Genomic DNA, 17,859 nt, shown 5'->3' with positions numbered 1-17,859 from the left:
CTGAACTATCTGTCCATATGACCACAATAATTTGTATACTCTATAGAGGTGGCCTTTATGGAAGAGTGGACAGAAAAAACTCTTTACTTGCACACAAAATTGGAAGTCTTATTTTGAGTTTAATAGAAAAAGGAAATTGCTCCAGCTTCCAATTAAATTCCAAAATTTATTGAATTAAATGTACAAAAAAAGTCATGGCAGAACAGTGTTCACACAGGTATTTGTAGCAGCTACGCGTTTCCAGCACTCTGGTGTTCTTTCTCAAATCTTTAAAAAAGAACACTGGAGAGTGTTTGAAACGAGTAGCCGCTACAAATACCTGTGTGAACACTATTGTCACGACACTTTTTTTTTTTTTTTTTTTGCATCTAATTCAATAAATTTGGAACTTTTATTGGAAGCTGGACCAATTTCCTTTTTCTATATGACTGCATGTGAGACTACATGAGTTCCATGCTTCTGCACACCACGTGCCTCTATAGGTGACCTGGTTTTGTTTCTTTTAATCATTGTTTTGAGTTTAAAATACATTGGGGGAGACTCCCCAAATGTATGGAGAAAGGTGCTGTGATCAGATAACACCAAAACTGAATTTTTTTGCAACCAAAGTAAACGCAATGTTTGGCACAAAACCAACACAGCTTATTACCCCAAGAACACCATCCACACAGTGAAACATGGTGGTGGCAGCTTCATGCTGTGTGGATTTTTTTTCGGGCAGCATCATGCTGTGGGGACGTTTTTTGGCAGCACGGACTGGGAAAATGGTCTTGGTCAAGGAGAAGATGGATGGTGCGAAATAGTGATATTCTTGAGCAAAACCTGTTTCAGTTTGTTAGTGATTTGAGACTGGGACGGAGGTTCACTTTCTAACAAAACAATGACCCATAGCATGCTGCTAAAGCAGCACTCGAGAGGTTTAAGGGGAATCGTGTATGTGTTTTGGAGTGACCTAGTCAAAGACCAAACCTTAATCCAATTGACAATATGGTGAACAGCAAGCTTCAAGTCTGACCACAGAGGAAACCATCTAACTTGTAGGTGAACATTTTTGCCTTGATGAATGGGCAAAAATTCCTGTGCAAAGCTCACAGAAACTTATCCAAATCAACTTGCAGCTGTAATTGCTGTATAAGGAGGCTCTACAGAGTACAGAGTGAATAATTACGCACACTGAAGCTTTCAGTTATTTTGTCGTATTTGATCTTTGCTTCGCAAAGTAAAACTAAATGTTCATAGCTGTAGGCATGTTCTTTAGCTGAACCGATAAAAACACTAAAAAAAAAAGGTGAAATTCAAGGTTGAGGTAGCAAAACATCAAAAATGCAGAGGAGCTGAATATTTTCGCAAGCCACCATATGAAAAATCATTTAAGACCAGTGTTTGGTGAATTAAACAGGAAAAAGTCTCAACATTTCTGCAAAGCATGGACACAATTTATTTGGCTCTTCTTTATTACTATAGTTTTGGGGGTGACATGCCGCTGCCTATACAGTGGTATACATCGGACATTACTCCCAGCTCAAAAGTGCTATCAACAGAGTTTAATATGGTTGACCGTGAAAGTGGTTTAATTTGGCGAGAAACCTTTTACACTGCGTTTCTGTCCACCCAGTTTCAGCTAATATCCCATTTGTGCCTGTGGGTTGACAGAAGCAGGATCAGTCGCCTCTTCTTATATTGTTACATACGTGCGGTAATATTTTCATAGGAATTTTACAGTCTGGTAAGTCTTTTATCCTGCGGTAGATTTATTGTGTTAACATGGAGTATGTGTTTGCATTCAATGAGTCATAAGCAGAAATTCTTTCATCTGTCTGAGAAGTGATTTATAGCGTTACTTCTGCTTCGGCTGGCATCCAATCTCGTACGAAACAGATTTTTTTTATCTTATACATATAGTACATCCTGTGTAAAATATGAAGTGAGATCTGCAGTGCATTTAGAACAGTTTTTGTATTTTTGTACTTTAATATGCTTGGCTTGCAACTAACATGCGATTTTCTAAAAATTCTCTACCTTTTTATCTGCCTTAATGCTGCCCTTCTAGGACTTCTAGCTGCAGAAAGTAGGTATTCCTTTGCTTTCCTCTTGACTGCATTATGTGCATGCTTCTATAGAATATACGCCATTTATCCCCTAACAGTGACGTTTATTTTACAGAAGAAAACACTGACATTTTTCGGGAGATCATTTGCACATTTATGGGATTGTTGAGCTTTGTCATTCATTGACTTTAAAGCTACCAAACAGTGTATGCTACTTTTTATATAATCCCTTGTTTTCCACTTCTCCTATGATGGTAGCTTGGGGTCCATGTAGCTTCGACCATTGGCATTTTGTGTTGCTCTGCCACATACTGATCCTGTGAGATAGCGGGCAGCTCCCTCACAGGACCCTAGCGGAGGCACACTTCTCCCCAGATCTGCAACTTCCTGGTTTCAATATCCGGCCTGTGGTTCACTGAAGTGTCTTGTGATCCTTCCTTGCCAGCTGGCCTAGATGTCATCCATAGTTCTGTGCATAACTTTACACTTTGTATCCATAAATGTGCCAGTGTCTGTTTTATAGCATTCTCCCAGATACTTGTATGGCCGATGTTGGCCGCTGTGACTGTATACCGTGATTGTGGCAGGCAGATGTGAATAGCTAGTGTACTATTTGTCAAGTTCCTCAAGAGTTTCATTAATTAATCTGCCATGTTTTGCTAGTCTTGGCTCATAGACGTCTCCTCTTTACTTTTTCTCACTGGTTCATATTTTTCTTTTGTTCAATTATTCCTACCTCTTTCCCTTTTTTAAATGTCTGTGGATGTCATTGCCTTTTTCAAGTAATGGCTGCTATTAATCACAGTCAGCTCCCTTTATTGTCCAAAGGTCATTTTGCCTAAGAAATGTACCTCTTATTTGTCTTCCATTTTCTTGTTTGCTTCTAGGAGCCGTGTCTCAAGTACTGGATAGTCTGGAGGAGATCCATGCACTTACTGACTGCAGCGAGAAAGACCTTGATTTCCTGCATAGCGTTTTCCAAGATCAGCACTTGCACACACTTCTAGATGTAAGTTTTCGTCCTTTGTTTTCCTAGATGCCATTTAATGTATGTAGGCTGAATTCCGTTTTCTGACTACATGAAAATGCTGGGCCCGATTAATCACCGCTTTTATGCCAGGATTCCAGCATAAATAGCTTTGAAAAGTCACAAAACTTTGTTGCAACGAGAGTCTGCACTAAAAATGTGCTTTTTGTGATGTTCTCCCTGCTCTTACAAAGTGGATAGAGCTGGGACGGAGTGGGGCAGCGGCCATTTGCCAAATTCATGATAGCAGCGTCCCTTCTGCCATAAATCTTACTCCAGTCCTCAACAGGAGTAGGATTTGTGACCAGATGCATTTTTAAGAGGCATGCACCACTTAATGAGGCTGGAGAATATGACTCCAGCATATTCCCTCATGAAAATCGCCAGTCTTGTTGAATCCAGGCCTAAATTTTATCTTGTGTTCTTGTTAGAGGGGGCAGCTCAGGTCAGAAATGCCCAATTTTTCCTCTTATTGTATTCATCATGCTCATCTGAGTACTCCCTCCCCTGTTTTTGTGTTTGTTTTTTTAATCCTCCATATGATTCCAAAGATATGAGCCTAAAAAGGCTAAAATAAAAATTTGATGCTATTTCTTATGTTCTCAACCAGGGGTCACTTTATTCTCTGTAGCATGTCTTTAGGCTGCTCTGCATTATTATTCTGTGAGAATCTCCCTCTTGGCAAAGAACATAAGAATTAGCACTAAATAAGAAGTTGCCATGGGTCACATACACTGCAGAAAATGTGGCACATAAGAGCCATACAAACTGGAGTCTTAAAATGTTCATATTATTGTCAGGCAGATGCACTTTCTTTAAAGAGGTTGCCAACTACTTGATCATTGATGAACAATGTCTATTTGGTTGGGGTCCGACACCTGGCACCCCCGTGGATCAGCTGTTCTCAGTAATTCAAATCCATACGAAGTGGATGTGCAGTACCCAGCAGCGGATGCTATCAGAAGACTGAGCAGCTCCACATTGAGCATTTTCGGCCAGCGGCCATTGACACCGATATAAGCTGATAAGCGGGGGTGCTGGGTGTCGGACCCCGACTGATCAGACCTAAACATAGGTCATCAATGATCAAGTAGTGGAGAGCCTCTTTAACCCCTTCCCGACCCATGACGCCACGTAGGCGTCATGAAAGTCGGTGCCAATCCGACCCATGACGCCTATGTGGCGTCATGGAAAGATCGCGTCCCTGCAGATCGGGTGAAAGGGTTAACTCCAATTTCACCCGATCTGCAGGGACAGTGGGAGTGGTAGTACAGCCCAGGGGGGGGGGTGAAGCTTCACACACACACACCCCCCACCCCCCCAAAATAAAAAAAATATTAAATGACCCCCCCCCCCCCCTTTGTCACCCCCATAGGTAGGGACAATAAAAAAAATAAAGAATTTTTTTTTTCCCACTAAGGTTAGAATAGGGTTAGGGTTAGGGCTAGGGTTAGGGTTTCGGTATGTGCACACGTATTCTGTTCCTCTGCAGATTTTTCCGCTGCGGATTTGATAAATCCGCAGTGCTAAACCGCTGCGGATTTATGGCGGATTTACCGCGGTTTTTCTGCGCATTTCACTGCGGTTTTACAACTGCGATTTTCTATTGGAGCAGTTGTAGAACCGCTGCGGAATCCGCAGAAACAAGTGACATACTGCAGAATGTAAACCGCTGCGTTTCCGTGCAGTTTTTCTGCAGCATGTGTACAGCGATTTTTGTTTCCCATAGGTTTACGATGAACTGTAAACTCATGGGAAACTGCTGTGGATCCGCAGCGTTTTCCGCAGTGTGTGCACATAACTTTAGAATTAGGCTATGTGCACACGGTGCGGATTTGGCTGCGGATCCGCAGCGGATTGGCCGCTGCGGATTCGCAGCAGTATTCCATCAGGTTTACAGTACCATGTAAACCTATGGAATACCAAATCCGCTGTGCCCATGGTGCGGAAAATACCGCGCGGAAACGCTATGTTGTATTTTCCGCAGCATGTCAATTCTTTGTGCGGATTCCGCAGCGTTTTACACCTGTTCCTCAATAGGAATCCACAGGTGAAATCCGCACAAAAAACGCTGGAAATCCGCGGTAAATCCGCAGGTAAAACGCAGTGCCTTTTACCCGTGGATTTTTCAAAAATGATACTGAAAAATCTCACACGAATCCGCAACGTGGGCACATAGCCTTAGGGTTAGGGTTGGAATTAGGGTTGTGATTAGGGTTATGGCTACAGTTGGGATTAGGGTTAGGGGTGTGGGGGGGTTAGTGTTGGAGGTAGAATTGAGGGGTTTCCACTGTTTAGGCACATCAGGGGTCTCCAAACGCAACATGGCGCCACCATTGATTCCAGCCAAACTTGTATTCAAAAAGTCAAATGGAGCTCCCTCACTTCCGAGCCCCGACGTGCGCCCAAACAGTGGTTTACCCCCTCATATGGGGTATCAGTGTACTCAGGACAAACTGCGCAACAATTACTGGGGTCCAATTTCTCCTGTTACCCTTGTGAAAATAAAAAAATGCTTGCTAAAACATCATTTTTGAGGAAAGAAAAATGATTTTTTATTTTCACGGCTCTGCGTTGTAAACGTCTGTGAAGCACTTGGGGGTTCAAAGTACTCACCACATATCTAGATAAGTTCCTTGGGGGGTCTAGTTTCTAAAATGGGGTCACTTGTGGGGGGTTTCTACTGTTTAGGCACACCAGGGGCTCTGCAAACGCAACGTGACGCCCGCAGACCATTCCATCAAAGTCTGCATTTCAAAAGTCACTACTTCCCTTCTGAGCCCCGACGTGTGCCCAAACAGTGGTTTACCTCCACACATGGGGTATCAGCGTACTCAGGAGAAACTGGACAACAACTTTTGGGGTCCAATTTCTCCTGTAACCCTTGGGAAAATAAAAAATTCTGGGCTAAATAATTATTTTTGAGGAAAGAAAACGTATTTATTATTTTCACGGCTCTGCATTATAAACTTCTGTGAAGCACTTGGGGGTTCAAAGTGCTCACCACACATCTAGATAAGTTCCTTTCGGGGTCTAGTTTCCAAAATGGGGTCACTTGTGGGGGGTTTCTACTTTTTAGCCACATCAGGGGCTCTGCAAACGCAACGCCCGCAGAGCATTCCATCAAAGTCTGCATTTCAAAACGTCACTACTTCACTTCCGAGCCCCTGCATGTGCCCAAACAGTGGTTTACCCCCACATATGGGGTATCCGCGTACTCAGGAGAAATTGGACAACAACTTTTGGGGTCAAATTTCTCCTGTTACCCTTGGTAAAATAAAAAATTGCAGGCTAAAAGATCATTTTTGAGAAAATAATTTTTTTATTTTTTTTATTTTCATGGCTCTGCGTTATAAACTTCTGTGAAGCACCTGGGGGTTTAAAGTGCTCAATATGCATCTAGATAAGTTCCCTGGGGGGTCTAGTTTCCAAAATGGGGTCACTTGTGGTGGAGCTCCAATGTTTAGGCACACAGGGGCTCTCCAAACGCGACATGGTGTCCGCTAACGATGGAGCTAATTTTTCATTCAAAAAGTCAAATGGCGCTCCTTCCCTTCCGAGCCTTACCATGTGCCCAAACAGTGGTTTACCCCCACATGTGAGGTATCGGTGTACTCAGGAGAAATTGCCCAACAAATTTTAGGATCCATTTTATCCTGTTGCCCATGTGAAAATGAAAAAATTGAGGCTAAAAGAATTTTTTTGTGAAAAAAAAAGTACTTTTTCATTTTTACGGATCAATTTGTGAAGCACTTGGGGGTTGAAAGTGCTCACTATGCATCTAGATAAGTTCCTTGGGGCGTCTAGTTTCCAAAATGGGGTCACTTGTGGGGGAGCTCCAATTTTTAGGCACACGGGGGCTCTCCAAACATGACATGGTGTCCGCTAAAGAGTGGAGGCAATTTTTCTTTCAAAAAGTCAAATGGCGCTCCTTCCCTTCCAAGCCCTGCCGTGCGCCCAAACAGTGGTTTACCCCCACATATGAGGTATCAGCGTACTCAGGACAAATTGGACAACAACTTTCGTGGTTCAGTTTCTCCTTTTTACCATTGGGAAAATTAAAAAATTGTTGCTAAAAGATAATTTTTGTGACTAAAAAGTTAAATGTTCATTTTTTCCTTCCATGTTGCTTCTGCTGCTGTGAAGTACCTGAAGGGTGAATAAACTTCTTGAATGTGGTTTTGAGTACCTTGAGGGGTGCATTTTTTAGAATGGTGTCACTTTTGGGTATTTTCAGCCATATAGACCCCTCAAACTGACTTCAAATGTGAGGTGGTCCCTAAAAAAAAAATGGTTTTGTAAACTTCGTTGTAAAAATGAGAAATCGCTGGTCAAATTTTAACCCTTATAACTTCCTAGCAAAAAAAAATTTTGTTTCCAAAATTGTGCTGATGTAAAGTATACATGTGGGAAATGTTATTTCTTAACTATTTTGTGTCACATAACTCTCTGGTTTAACAGAATAAAAATTCAAAATGTGAAAATTGCGAAATTTTCGCCAAATTTCCGTTTTTATCACAAATAAACACAGAATTTATTGACCTAAATTTACCACTAACATGAAGCCCAATATGTCACGAAAAAACAATCTCAGAACCGCTAGGATCCGTTGAAGCGTTCCTGAGTTATTACCTCATAAAGGGACACTGGTCAGAATTCCAAAAAAAACGGCAAGTTCTTTAAGGTCAAAATAGGCTGGGTCATGAAGGGGTTAATTCCGTTTTGATCTCAATTGCACCTATTAACCTGCCCATCAAAGTAAAGAATTAATATAAAAGTACATTGTGACTCTACAAAAAATGTTCTGCCCCTGTGGGTAATATGCTGCTAGCTGCCATCACTGCAAGGAGATCTATTGAAATATACTCTAATAAGGGTTTGGACTGCTCTGCTCCTTCAAGAACGTTCGTCCTCTGTGCAAATGGGATGTCCCTAGCAGCTTGTTGACTATTATAACTTCCCTAATCTGTACATTACTGGTGTTTAAAGTATATAGGCTCAGCCATATGTTACACATCGGACCTTTAATGATTACGGTAGTTCTCGTGGGTATTTGCAGATTTTTTTGGCCCTTATTCAGCAAAACGCTTCAAAAAGTCTCAACATTTTTGCACTATGAAGTTGTACAAAAGTCTTTGCAACCTATGTTGTTTTCATGACTGTTTCAGGCAGCTCCATCAAAATGGTCAGAGCTGGGGATGATTTGGGGAGATTTATGTCCATATGTCAATTTCATGAAGTGGTGGCCTTTCTTAACTGATCTTAACTGTGCGCCTTGCATCTTATTCCTGCATGGCTCTCATTAAAATTGGGGAATCTTAATCGGTGCCATAGTGTGTTTGTTTTTAATCTATTCTTGGGAATTTCAGAAAGTATTGGTAAAAAACATGTTCTTTGAAATATGCCTATTTCTTGATTTTTGTTTTAAGTACTGTATATACTCGTGTATAAGTTTTTAAGCACATTTTTTGTGCTGAAAATTACCCCCTCAACGAGTCATTGTTCCAGTTTATGGCAGGGAAGGGGGAACGGCTGGTCACAGGAGGCAGGAGCCGGCCTGCTGTAGCTAAATCCTGTCCCCGCTGCTAAAGAGAAATGAATATTCATTTCTCTTATAGCACGCACAGTTACATCCATAGCCGCCGGCTTCCAGTATATAAAAAAAAAAAAACATCCTACTTGCCTTCCCTGCGCGCCCTCGCAGCATCTCATTCAGGTTTCCAGCAGCTCCTGTAGCCGGGCGATCACGTGTCACCGCTCATTACGGAAATGAATATTCATTCCACTCCATGACTCTGGGAGTGGAGAAGTGAATAGTCATTATCTTGATGAGTGGTGACCCGTGACCGCCCGGCTGCTGGAAGCCGGAACGAGATGATGCAAGGGTGCGCAGGGAAGGTAAGTAGGATTTTTTGGGGTGTTTTTATATGCTTTTCTCATTGGGGCTATACATACAAGGATGGGGATAAGGAGCCATGCAGACAAGGATAGGAATAAGGAGCCATGGAGACAAGGACTGGGATATGCAGCCATGCAGACTAGGATTGGGAATAAGAAGCCATACAGACAAGGATGGGGAATGAGGAGCCATGCAGACAAGGATGGGGATAAGGAGCCATGCAGACAAGGATGGGGATAAAAAGCCATGCAGACAAGGATGGGGATAAGGAGCCATGCAGACAAGGACGGGGATAAGGAGCCATGCAGACAAGGACGGGGATAAGGAGCCATGCAGACAAGGACGGGGATAAGGAGCCATGCAGACAAGGACGGGGATAAGGAGCCATGCAGACAAGGACGGGGATAAGGAGCCATGCAGACAAGGACGGGGATAAGGAGCCATGCAGACAAGGACGGGGATAAGGAGCCATGCAGACAAGGACGGGGATAAGGAGCCATGCAGACAAGGACGGGGATAAGGAGCCATACAGACAAGGATTTTGACAAGGATATTTTGTTGTTAGGCACATGAGCATAAATTGCCAAAAATGTATCCATTTTATATGCATGAATTGGATGACTATTTTAGATGACAAATGTTGTTAGTGTCCCGTATTTTAATGGTATAACTAAGAATGTTGTGTACCGCATCCATAATGTAACCACCAAATGGTGACGAAAGGAGTTGTAAACTGGTGGTGGGTGCTGCTCAGACTTTTACCTTATTATTCACAGGATACAGGTGCCATTACAGCAGACAATAGAGCAAACCCTAACTGGAAGATTCCCTTATAAAACTCCCCCAAAATTGTGATGTATGCTGTGTTTTTATTTCTGTCAAATGGGACCAAGTCTGCAAAAGAGCCTGGTGTGTGGATGTAATTGCAGCCTCACAATGCAGATGGCAGTACAGGTCGTGAGTGTGAAGAAGGCCCAGAGAAGACATTTCCTCTTTCAGGGGCTTTTTTTTCTGATATTCTATTTTTAAATTAAAATAAGTAAACTAAGACGCATATAATGGTCACCAGCACTATAATAGTTCTCTAAGTTTTGACACAAGCTGAAGTTAGGCATGCGAGAGAAATCAGTATTTTGTACACTCAAGCATATTGGTCACATTCCAGGAAACGTTCTCTGAATACAGATGTCAACCATTTTACTAGTTGGATTTCCCTTGAGCAGAAGAACAATATCTCCTTTTGTTGACTGAGGCCAGTCTGGGATACGAGGTTTGTCTGCTTTTAAGGCTTGTGTTAATTGTGCAGGCGGCTCAGTATGCCGCAGATGCTGGCTGTCCCCTCGGTGTGGTGTGTTCCTAGGATGTCCTCCATGCTCTTATACTGGTGAGTGGCTGACCGTTCTGTGTGGATGACGCAGCTATAGACAAATACTAAAAATGAGAACTGTGTATTGACTAGTTATATTCAGTTTTGTTCCTGGTTGGGTCTATCACTCACATATTATGAAGCTCTAAATGCTTCTATCAAATTACCACCAAGTTATTCTGTTTTTCTAGTTTTTATCACATTCTTTTTCTGTTCAGTTTGATCTAAGCTGTCTTCATTGACCGGATTGTTGCCTCATGGTCTCTACAGTAATACTTTTTAGATTTTTTTTTTCAATGGTTTGCCTGCATTGTTATGACATATGTTTTGTTTTGTCATCCCCAGTTTTGAGTATTTCCAACATTAGTGAGTGCTTTTTTAAATTTATACCTTATGATGTCCCCGTCTTGGGCCTCATTCAGTCATCTATTATTTATCACTGATGACAAAAAAAAATACGACGGTCATCAGTGTTTTGGAGCCACCTTTCATCGGTGTTTGGTTAGTGTCAGTCTTTACTACCAGTGATATTCACTTATTAGAAAAGAAGGCTGCAAAACTACTTCTACCCATTGTACTGTTGATCATATGATTTTACCATGGATTTCTATGGGTAATTTTGATTGATTTTTTTTTTTTTTTTGTGGAGGCATATCTGTTTTGGAAGCACCGAAGACTTTAATGGGTGTGTGTTCTACCCACAAAAAACATAACATGAATGTGATTTTCCAGACATCTGTGAGTGATTTCTGTGCCCTTTCTACACCAGAAATAGTCTGAACTCAGTGTATGGAGCGGTCACAGATATAGTGAATATATCAGATACAGAACAGCCATCTTAGGATCATTTTAAAGCTGTATAACAACCTGCATCAGGCCTGCAGAAGGTGGGTCATATGGTGGTATCTAAGCTACGCAAACTGAATAGCAGAAAGAGAAGGACTAGGGACCTGATGCTTTCATCAGCTCTATTGAGGTTTATATCTTATATTCTCCCACCTGGGGAAATAGGATCCACCTATGCCCTCAGATCACATTCATATACACGGTACATTTAGACCTCTAAGGCATGTGATTAAAAAAAAAACCAGAGTGGGTGCGTTTTACATCACTAGTTTTATACTCTGCAAAGAGACTGGAACAATCTCACCGATTCTTGCAAGCTGAGTCCAGATGTCCAACTTCAGTGGGGTAACGTGTTCGGTATACCCCTAGTTGGTCTCTACCAGGCATGATATCTCCCGACGCTTTTCCTCTAATCAGATTTATCAGGGAAGTATGGGGCATATATCTGATGCCCAGTATGAGCTGTTACTACCCTATATGTTGCCTTGATACCTTTTTTTTAAATGGTCGCACACTGAAATGAGCAGCGTGTTTCCGGTCCTTAGACCGCATGTGCCGAACTTCTGGTCTGTGAAACGCAGGAAGTCCCGCGTGGAGCTCAAATGTCACTTCCAGCAGTGGCCGCTTACATCATATCCAGCCAGGAGTATGATGCGGTGACGTAAGTGCTATGTTGCTCTATATAAATAACGGGGCGGGTATAGCCGACTCAGCCCGGTGAACACAGCGTAGAAAGGTTATCCTGTCCAATTGCAGCATGATTACTCCTTGTACAAAGTGTATTTAACAAGACAATGAGATATCTTGTAAGTAACCCCACAGACATAGTGTAGGCAACCTGGTAATGTTAATCTTTAATCAAACCAATCGCTACATACCACAGACAGCTGAAATAGATGCTGGCTTTGGCTTCACCCCCACCCCCCTCCCATAGCTGAGATTATGCCCCTTCTTCCATCCATTACAGTGTTAAAAACAGACCACACAGATTTTACACTGCCATCCTATGATTTTTTTTTTTTCATTCACGTATAGTATAATGTTCTAGCATAGTATACCAATATAGTATATTATACACCATTATATATTTACTGTTGTACTAGTAGTATGTGTGTATATGTATATATGTGTGTATATACAGTACAGACCAAAACTTTGGACACACCTTCTCATTTGAAGATTTTTCTGTATTTTCATGACTATGAAAATTGTAAATTCACACTGAAGGCATCAAAACTATGAATTAACACATGTGGAATTATATACTTAACAAAAAAGTGTGAAACAACTGAAAATATGTCTTATATTCTAGGTTCTTCAAAGTAGCCACCTTTTGCTTTGATGACTGCTTTGCACACTCTTGGCATTCTCTTGATGAGCTTTAAGAAGTAGTCACCGGTAATGGTTTTCACTTCACAGGTGTGCCCGGTCGGGTTTAATAAGTGGGATTTCTTGCCTTACAAATGGGGTTGGGACCATCAGTTGTGTTGTGCAGAAGTCTGGTGGATACACAGCTGATAGTTCCACTGAATAGACTGTTAGAATTTGTATTATGGCAAAACAAAAGCAGCTAAGTAAAGAAAAACGAGTGGCCATGATTACTTTAAGAAATGAAGGTCAGTGAGTCCGAAAAATTGGGAAAACTTTGAAAGTGTCCCCAAGTGCAGTGGCAAAAACCATCAAGCGCTACAAAGAAACTGACTCACATGAGGACCGCTCCAGGAAAGGAAGACCAAGAGTCACCTCTGCTTCTGAGGATAAGTTCATCCGAGTCACCAGCCTCAGAAATCGCAGGTTAACAGCAGCTCAAATTAGAGACCAGGTCAATGCCACACAGAGTTCTAGCAGCAGACCTATCTCTACAACAACTGTTAAGAGGAGACTTTGTGCAGCAGGCTTTCATGGTATAATAGCTGCTAGGAAACCACTGCTAAGGACAGGCAACAAGCAGAAGAGACTTGTTTGGGCTAAAGAACACAAGGAATGGACATTAGACCAGTGGAAATTTTGCTTTGGTCTGAACCAAATTTGAGATCTTTGGTTCCAACCACCGTGTCTTTGTGCGACGCAGAAAAGGTGAACGGATGGACTCTACATGCCTGGTTCCCACCGTGAAGCATGGAGGAGGTGTGATGGTGTGGGGGTGCTTTGCTGGTGACACTGTTGGGGATTTATTCAAAATTTGAAGGCATACTGAGCCAGCATGGCTACCACATCATCTTGCAGCAGCATGCTATTCCATCCGGTTTGCGTTTAGTTGGACTATCATTTATTTTTCAAAAGGACAATGACCCCAAACACACCTCCAGGCTGTGTAAGGGCTATTTGACCAAGAAGGAGAGTGATGGGGTGCTACGCCAGATGACCTGGCCTCCACAGTCACCAGACCTGAACCCAATCGAGATGGTTTGGGGTGGGCTGGACCACAGAGTGAAGGCAAAAGGGCCAACAAGTGCTAAGCATCTCTGGGAACTCCTTCAAGATTGTTGGAAGACCATTTCCGGTGACTACCTCTTGAAGCTCATCAAGAGTGTGCAAAGCAGTCATCAAAGCAAAAGGTGGCTACTTTGAAGAACCTAGAATATAAGACCTATTTTCAGTTGTTTCACACTTTTTTGTTAAGTATATAATTCCACATGTGTTAATTCATAGTGTAGATGCCTTCAGTGTGAATGTACAATTTTCATAGTCATGAAAACACAGAAAAATCTTTAAATGAGAAGGTGTGTTCAAACTTTTGGTCTGTGCTATACAATATACTGTGTGTGTACGTGTGTATGTGTGTGTGTGTATATATATATATATATATATATGTATATATATATATATATATATATATATATATATATATATTCATAATCTATCTACTGTATAATTGTCAAAGTGTCACTTCCGTCTTTCTGTCTGTCCTTCTGTCTTTCCTTCTTTCTGTCACGGATATTCATTGGTCGCGGGCTCTGTCTGTCATGGAAATCCAAGTCGCTGATTGGTCGTGGCAAAACGCCCACGACCATTGCCACGGCCTATCAGCGACGGGCGCAGTCCGGCGGCAACATGGCCACTCCTTCCTCCCTGCAGTCAGTGCCCGCTCCGTACTCCCCTCCAGTCAGCGCTCACACAGGGTTAATGGCAGCGCTAATGGACAGCGTTATGCCGCGGTGCAACACACTCTATTAACACTGCTATTAACCCTGTGTGACCAACTTTTTTTACTATTGATGCTGCCTATGCAGCCTCAATAGTAAAAAGATCTAATGTTAAAAAATAATTAAAAAAAATAAAAAATCATCATATACTCACATTCCGGTGCCTTTCCCGCTCCTCGTGACGCTCTGGTGACCTCTCCATGCAAGCAGCAGGTTCCGGTGGCAAGGATGGTATGCGACAAGGACCTGCCATGACGTCACGGTCATGTGACCGCGACGTCATCACAGGTCCTGCGCCCATACCAACCCTGGGACCGGAAGCTGCCGCATGCACCGCACACAGGGCCAGGACTTCAACGGAGGGTGAGTATATGTTTATTTTTTATTTTAAGTCTGTATACTACATGGCTCTGTGCTGTATACTCCGTCGTTGTGCAATATACTACGTGGCTGGGCAATATACTACGTGGCTGAGCAATATACTACGTGGACATGCATATTCTAGAATACCTGATGCGTTCGAATCGGGCTACCATCTAGTGTATGTATGTGTGTGTGTGTGTATATATATATATATATATATATATATATATATATATATATATATATATATATATACAGGACTAATGGCTTTCAATCATAAGGGCAAAAAAGGGGATATCACATCCGAACGTTCAGGAATTAAAGTCCACTTGTTTTCTTATTTTTGAGTGCTGTTTTCCTTTTTTGCTCTTATATTCTAATATATAAAGCTGAATGTGTGTGTGTGTGTATGTCCGGGATTGGCTTCTGCACCGTCGCAGCTACAGCCACAAAATTTTGCACAGTCACACGTCTGGACCCAGAGAGCATCATAGGCTATGTTGTGAGCAAAATTTTAACCCCACGCTTTCCAATTCACCAAACAATTTTGCCCCTATCTACATAATGGGGAAAAAGTGAAAGGAAAAGTGTTGGAGGCAAATTGACAGCTGCCAGATGTGAACAAGGGGGACTTAAAGAGTGAAAGCGATGGCGCCAAAGAGTATATACCGTACAGTTGCTAAGGTGGGGCCCCAACATGGGATACTCACCACACACACGGGGATATGAACACACACACACAATGCGCCACACACTACCACGTGCTTGAACACATATACCACCCTTAGCACACATTTCACCACACATACACCAACCTTGCCACAAAGTCGAAACCCAAAACTCGCCACACGCAAAATTCGCCACATGCAAAACTAGCCACACGCAAAACTAGCCACACGTGCAAAACTCACCTAATGGAAAACTCGCCACATGCATAAAAGTTGCAACACATGCAAAAGTTGCCTCACACAAAACTTGCACATACTCAAAACGCACCACACATAAAACTCGCCACGCACAAAACTCGCCATGCGCAAAACTTGCTGGACACAACTTGCTACACTAACCTGTCACATGCAACTCGACACAAAAAGTTGCTACACGCATGTTGCCACACAAAACTCATCTCACAAAAGTCGCTACATGCATGTCGCCACACGCAACTCAACACACACAACTTGACACATGAAACTCACCCTAAAACACACACAAGTCTGGAATTATCCTTCAAAAATAAAAATCTGATTAATAAGCAGACAAACTACAAGAGCAACAACTGTACCATATAGGAAATACGGCAGCTGTCAGTCACATGACCTGTCTATTATGTGTATGTGTGAGCTAATATATACTGCCAGGGGGAGGGCTTACTGTTGGCTGGGGATTTATCAGGCTGCCAATTTAGCTTACAAATACTGAGGTAAAAATACTGAGCAAATAACGTGTGAACGAGGTCTAATACAGGAGGAGATGACAAACAGGTACATACTATATACAGGGGAGATGACACACAGGTATATACTATATACAGGAGAGATGACACACAGGTATATACTATATATAGGAGGAGATGACACAGATATATACTATATACTGGAGGAGATGACACACAGGTATATATATATATATATATATATATATATATATATATATATATATATATATATATATATATATATATATATATATATATATATATACAGGAGGAGATAACACATAGGTATATACTATATACAGGAGCAGATGACACACAGGTATATACTATATACAGGAAGAGATGACATACAGGTATATACTATATATAGGAGGAGATAACAACATACAGGTATATACTATATACAGGAGATGACATACAGGTATATACTATATATAGGAGGAGATGACATGCAGGTATATACTATATACAGGAGGAGATGACGCGTACTATATACAGGAGGAGATGACATACAGGTATATACTATATAAAAGAGGAGATGACACATAGGTATATACTATATACAGGAGCAGATGACACACAGGTATATACTATATACTATATACAGGAGGAGATGACGCGTACTATATACAGGAGGAGATGACATACAGGTATATACTATATAAAAGAGGAGATGACACATAGGTATATACTATATACAGGAGCAGATGACACACAGGTATATACTATATACAGGAGGAGATGACATACAGGTGTATACTATATATAGGAGGAGATGACATACAGGTATATACTATATACAGGAGGAGATGACACATAGGTATATACAATATACAGGAGGAGATGACATGCAGCAGGTATATACGATTTACAGGGGAGATGGCATACAGGTTCCATGGTGGAAAAAACCCTTCTCCACATCCACCCAAGAGAAGTACGCACTCCAGGAAAGTCTACCATAAAGAAAACGAGAAAAAAGCAAATCTAGAAAAATCCACAGTAATAGAAATAAAACAACAAATCCCACCAAAATTAGGGGAACATAGCTATAGTAGGAATATAAAACATAACCTTTAATATGTATAAGGTAAAAATAAATGAAGAAATATCACCCCACAACAATATATAATGGTACTAAATGGTGTAGCCTAAATGAAGAAACACCATTAATATATGATACCAAAACATGTTTATGAGAACAGCCTAAACACGTACAATGTGCTGTCCCACACTACCAAGATACCACTAGTTGTAAACATAAGCACACATGGGTGCAAAAAATGTTTAGACGGGTAAGCTTGTATGTACAAATATTGGCAGGTATCAAAGACAAACAAATAAAGCGGGCAGGAGGGGATAAGGCAAAAGAAAAGAGATATCATATAACAACAAAGGTAGTTAAAACAGGAATGATCTCACCAATTGCCATAAACGAAGTAGGTGAAGCCCGCAATGCACTGAAGAAAAGTCCATATAGCAGCAATGCCGGGAGACAATACCCTGTCAATCCCTAGGGGGCTATACATACACCTACAAACCCAGACTCCCGCCCTTACAAGGGCAGTCCACAGCTACCCCTGGACAATATCATGCCCTGCACTCTCCCTATTGAGATGTCCCGACGTGTTTCTTCGCAGGCTGATTCATCAGGGGACTTGCCTGCCTGGGAGATAAAGTGCACGAGTGCTTAGAAAAAGGACATAAGGACCTGCCACCCTCCAAGTAACAC

At 41.7% G+C, this 17,859-nt stretch overlaps 1 protein-coding gene across 8 annotated transcripts in view; it reads left to right on the top strand.

The window, feature by feature from the left end:
- CASK (calcium/calmodulin dependent serine protein kinase) overlaps nt 1-17,859 on the top strand; it is a 393,333-nt gene that overhangs the window by 277,046 nt on the left and 98,428 nt on the right. For 4 of the 8 annotated variants that reach the window (XM_069761644.1, XM_069761640.1, XM_069761646.1 and 1 more), the window contains exons 11-12: nt 2,051-2,068; nt 2,936-3,057. In XM_069761644.1, the coding sequence (XP_069617745.1) occupies nt 2,051-2,068; nt 2,936-3,057 (140 nt within the window). The remainder of the gene's footprint in view (nt 1-2,050; nt 2,069-2,935; nt 3,058-17,859) is intronic. The other 4 variants (XM_069761641.1, XM_069761645.1, XM_069761647.1 and 1 more) reach the window with 1 other exon arrangement.

This window comes from Ranitomeya imitator, chromosome 3 (assembly GCF_032444005.1).
Source record: "Ranitomeya imitator isolate aRanImi1 chromosome 3, aRanImi1.pri, whole genome shotgun sequence".
In the NCBI taxonomy this organism is placed as follows: Eukaryota; Metazoa; Chordata; class Amphibia; order Anura; family Dendrobatidae; genus Ranitomeya; species Ranitomeya imitator.
Note: the sequence above shows the minus strand (reverse complement) of the source record. Positions and strands in the feature narration are given on the sequence as shown.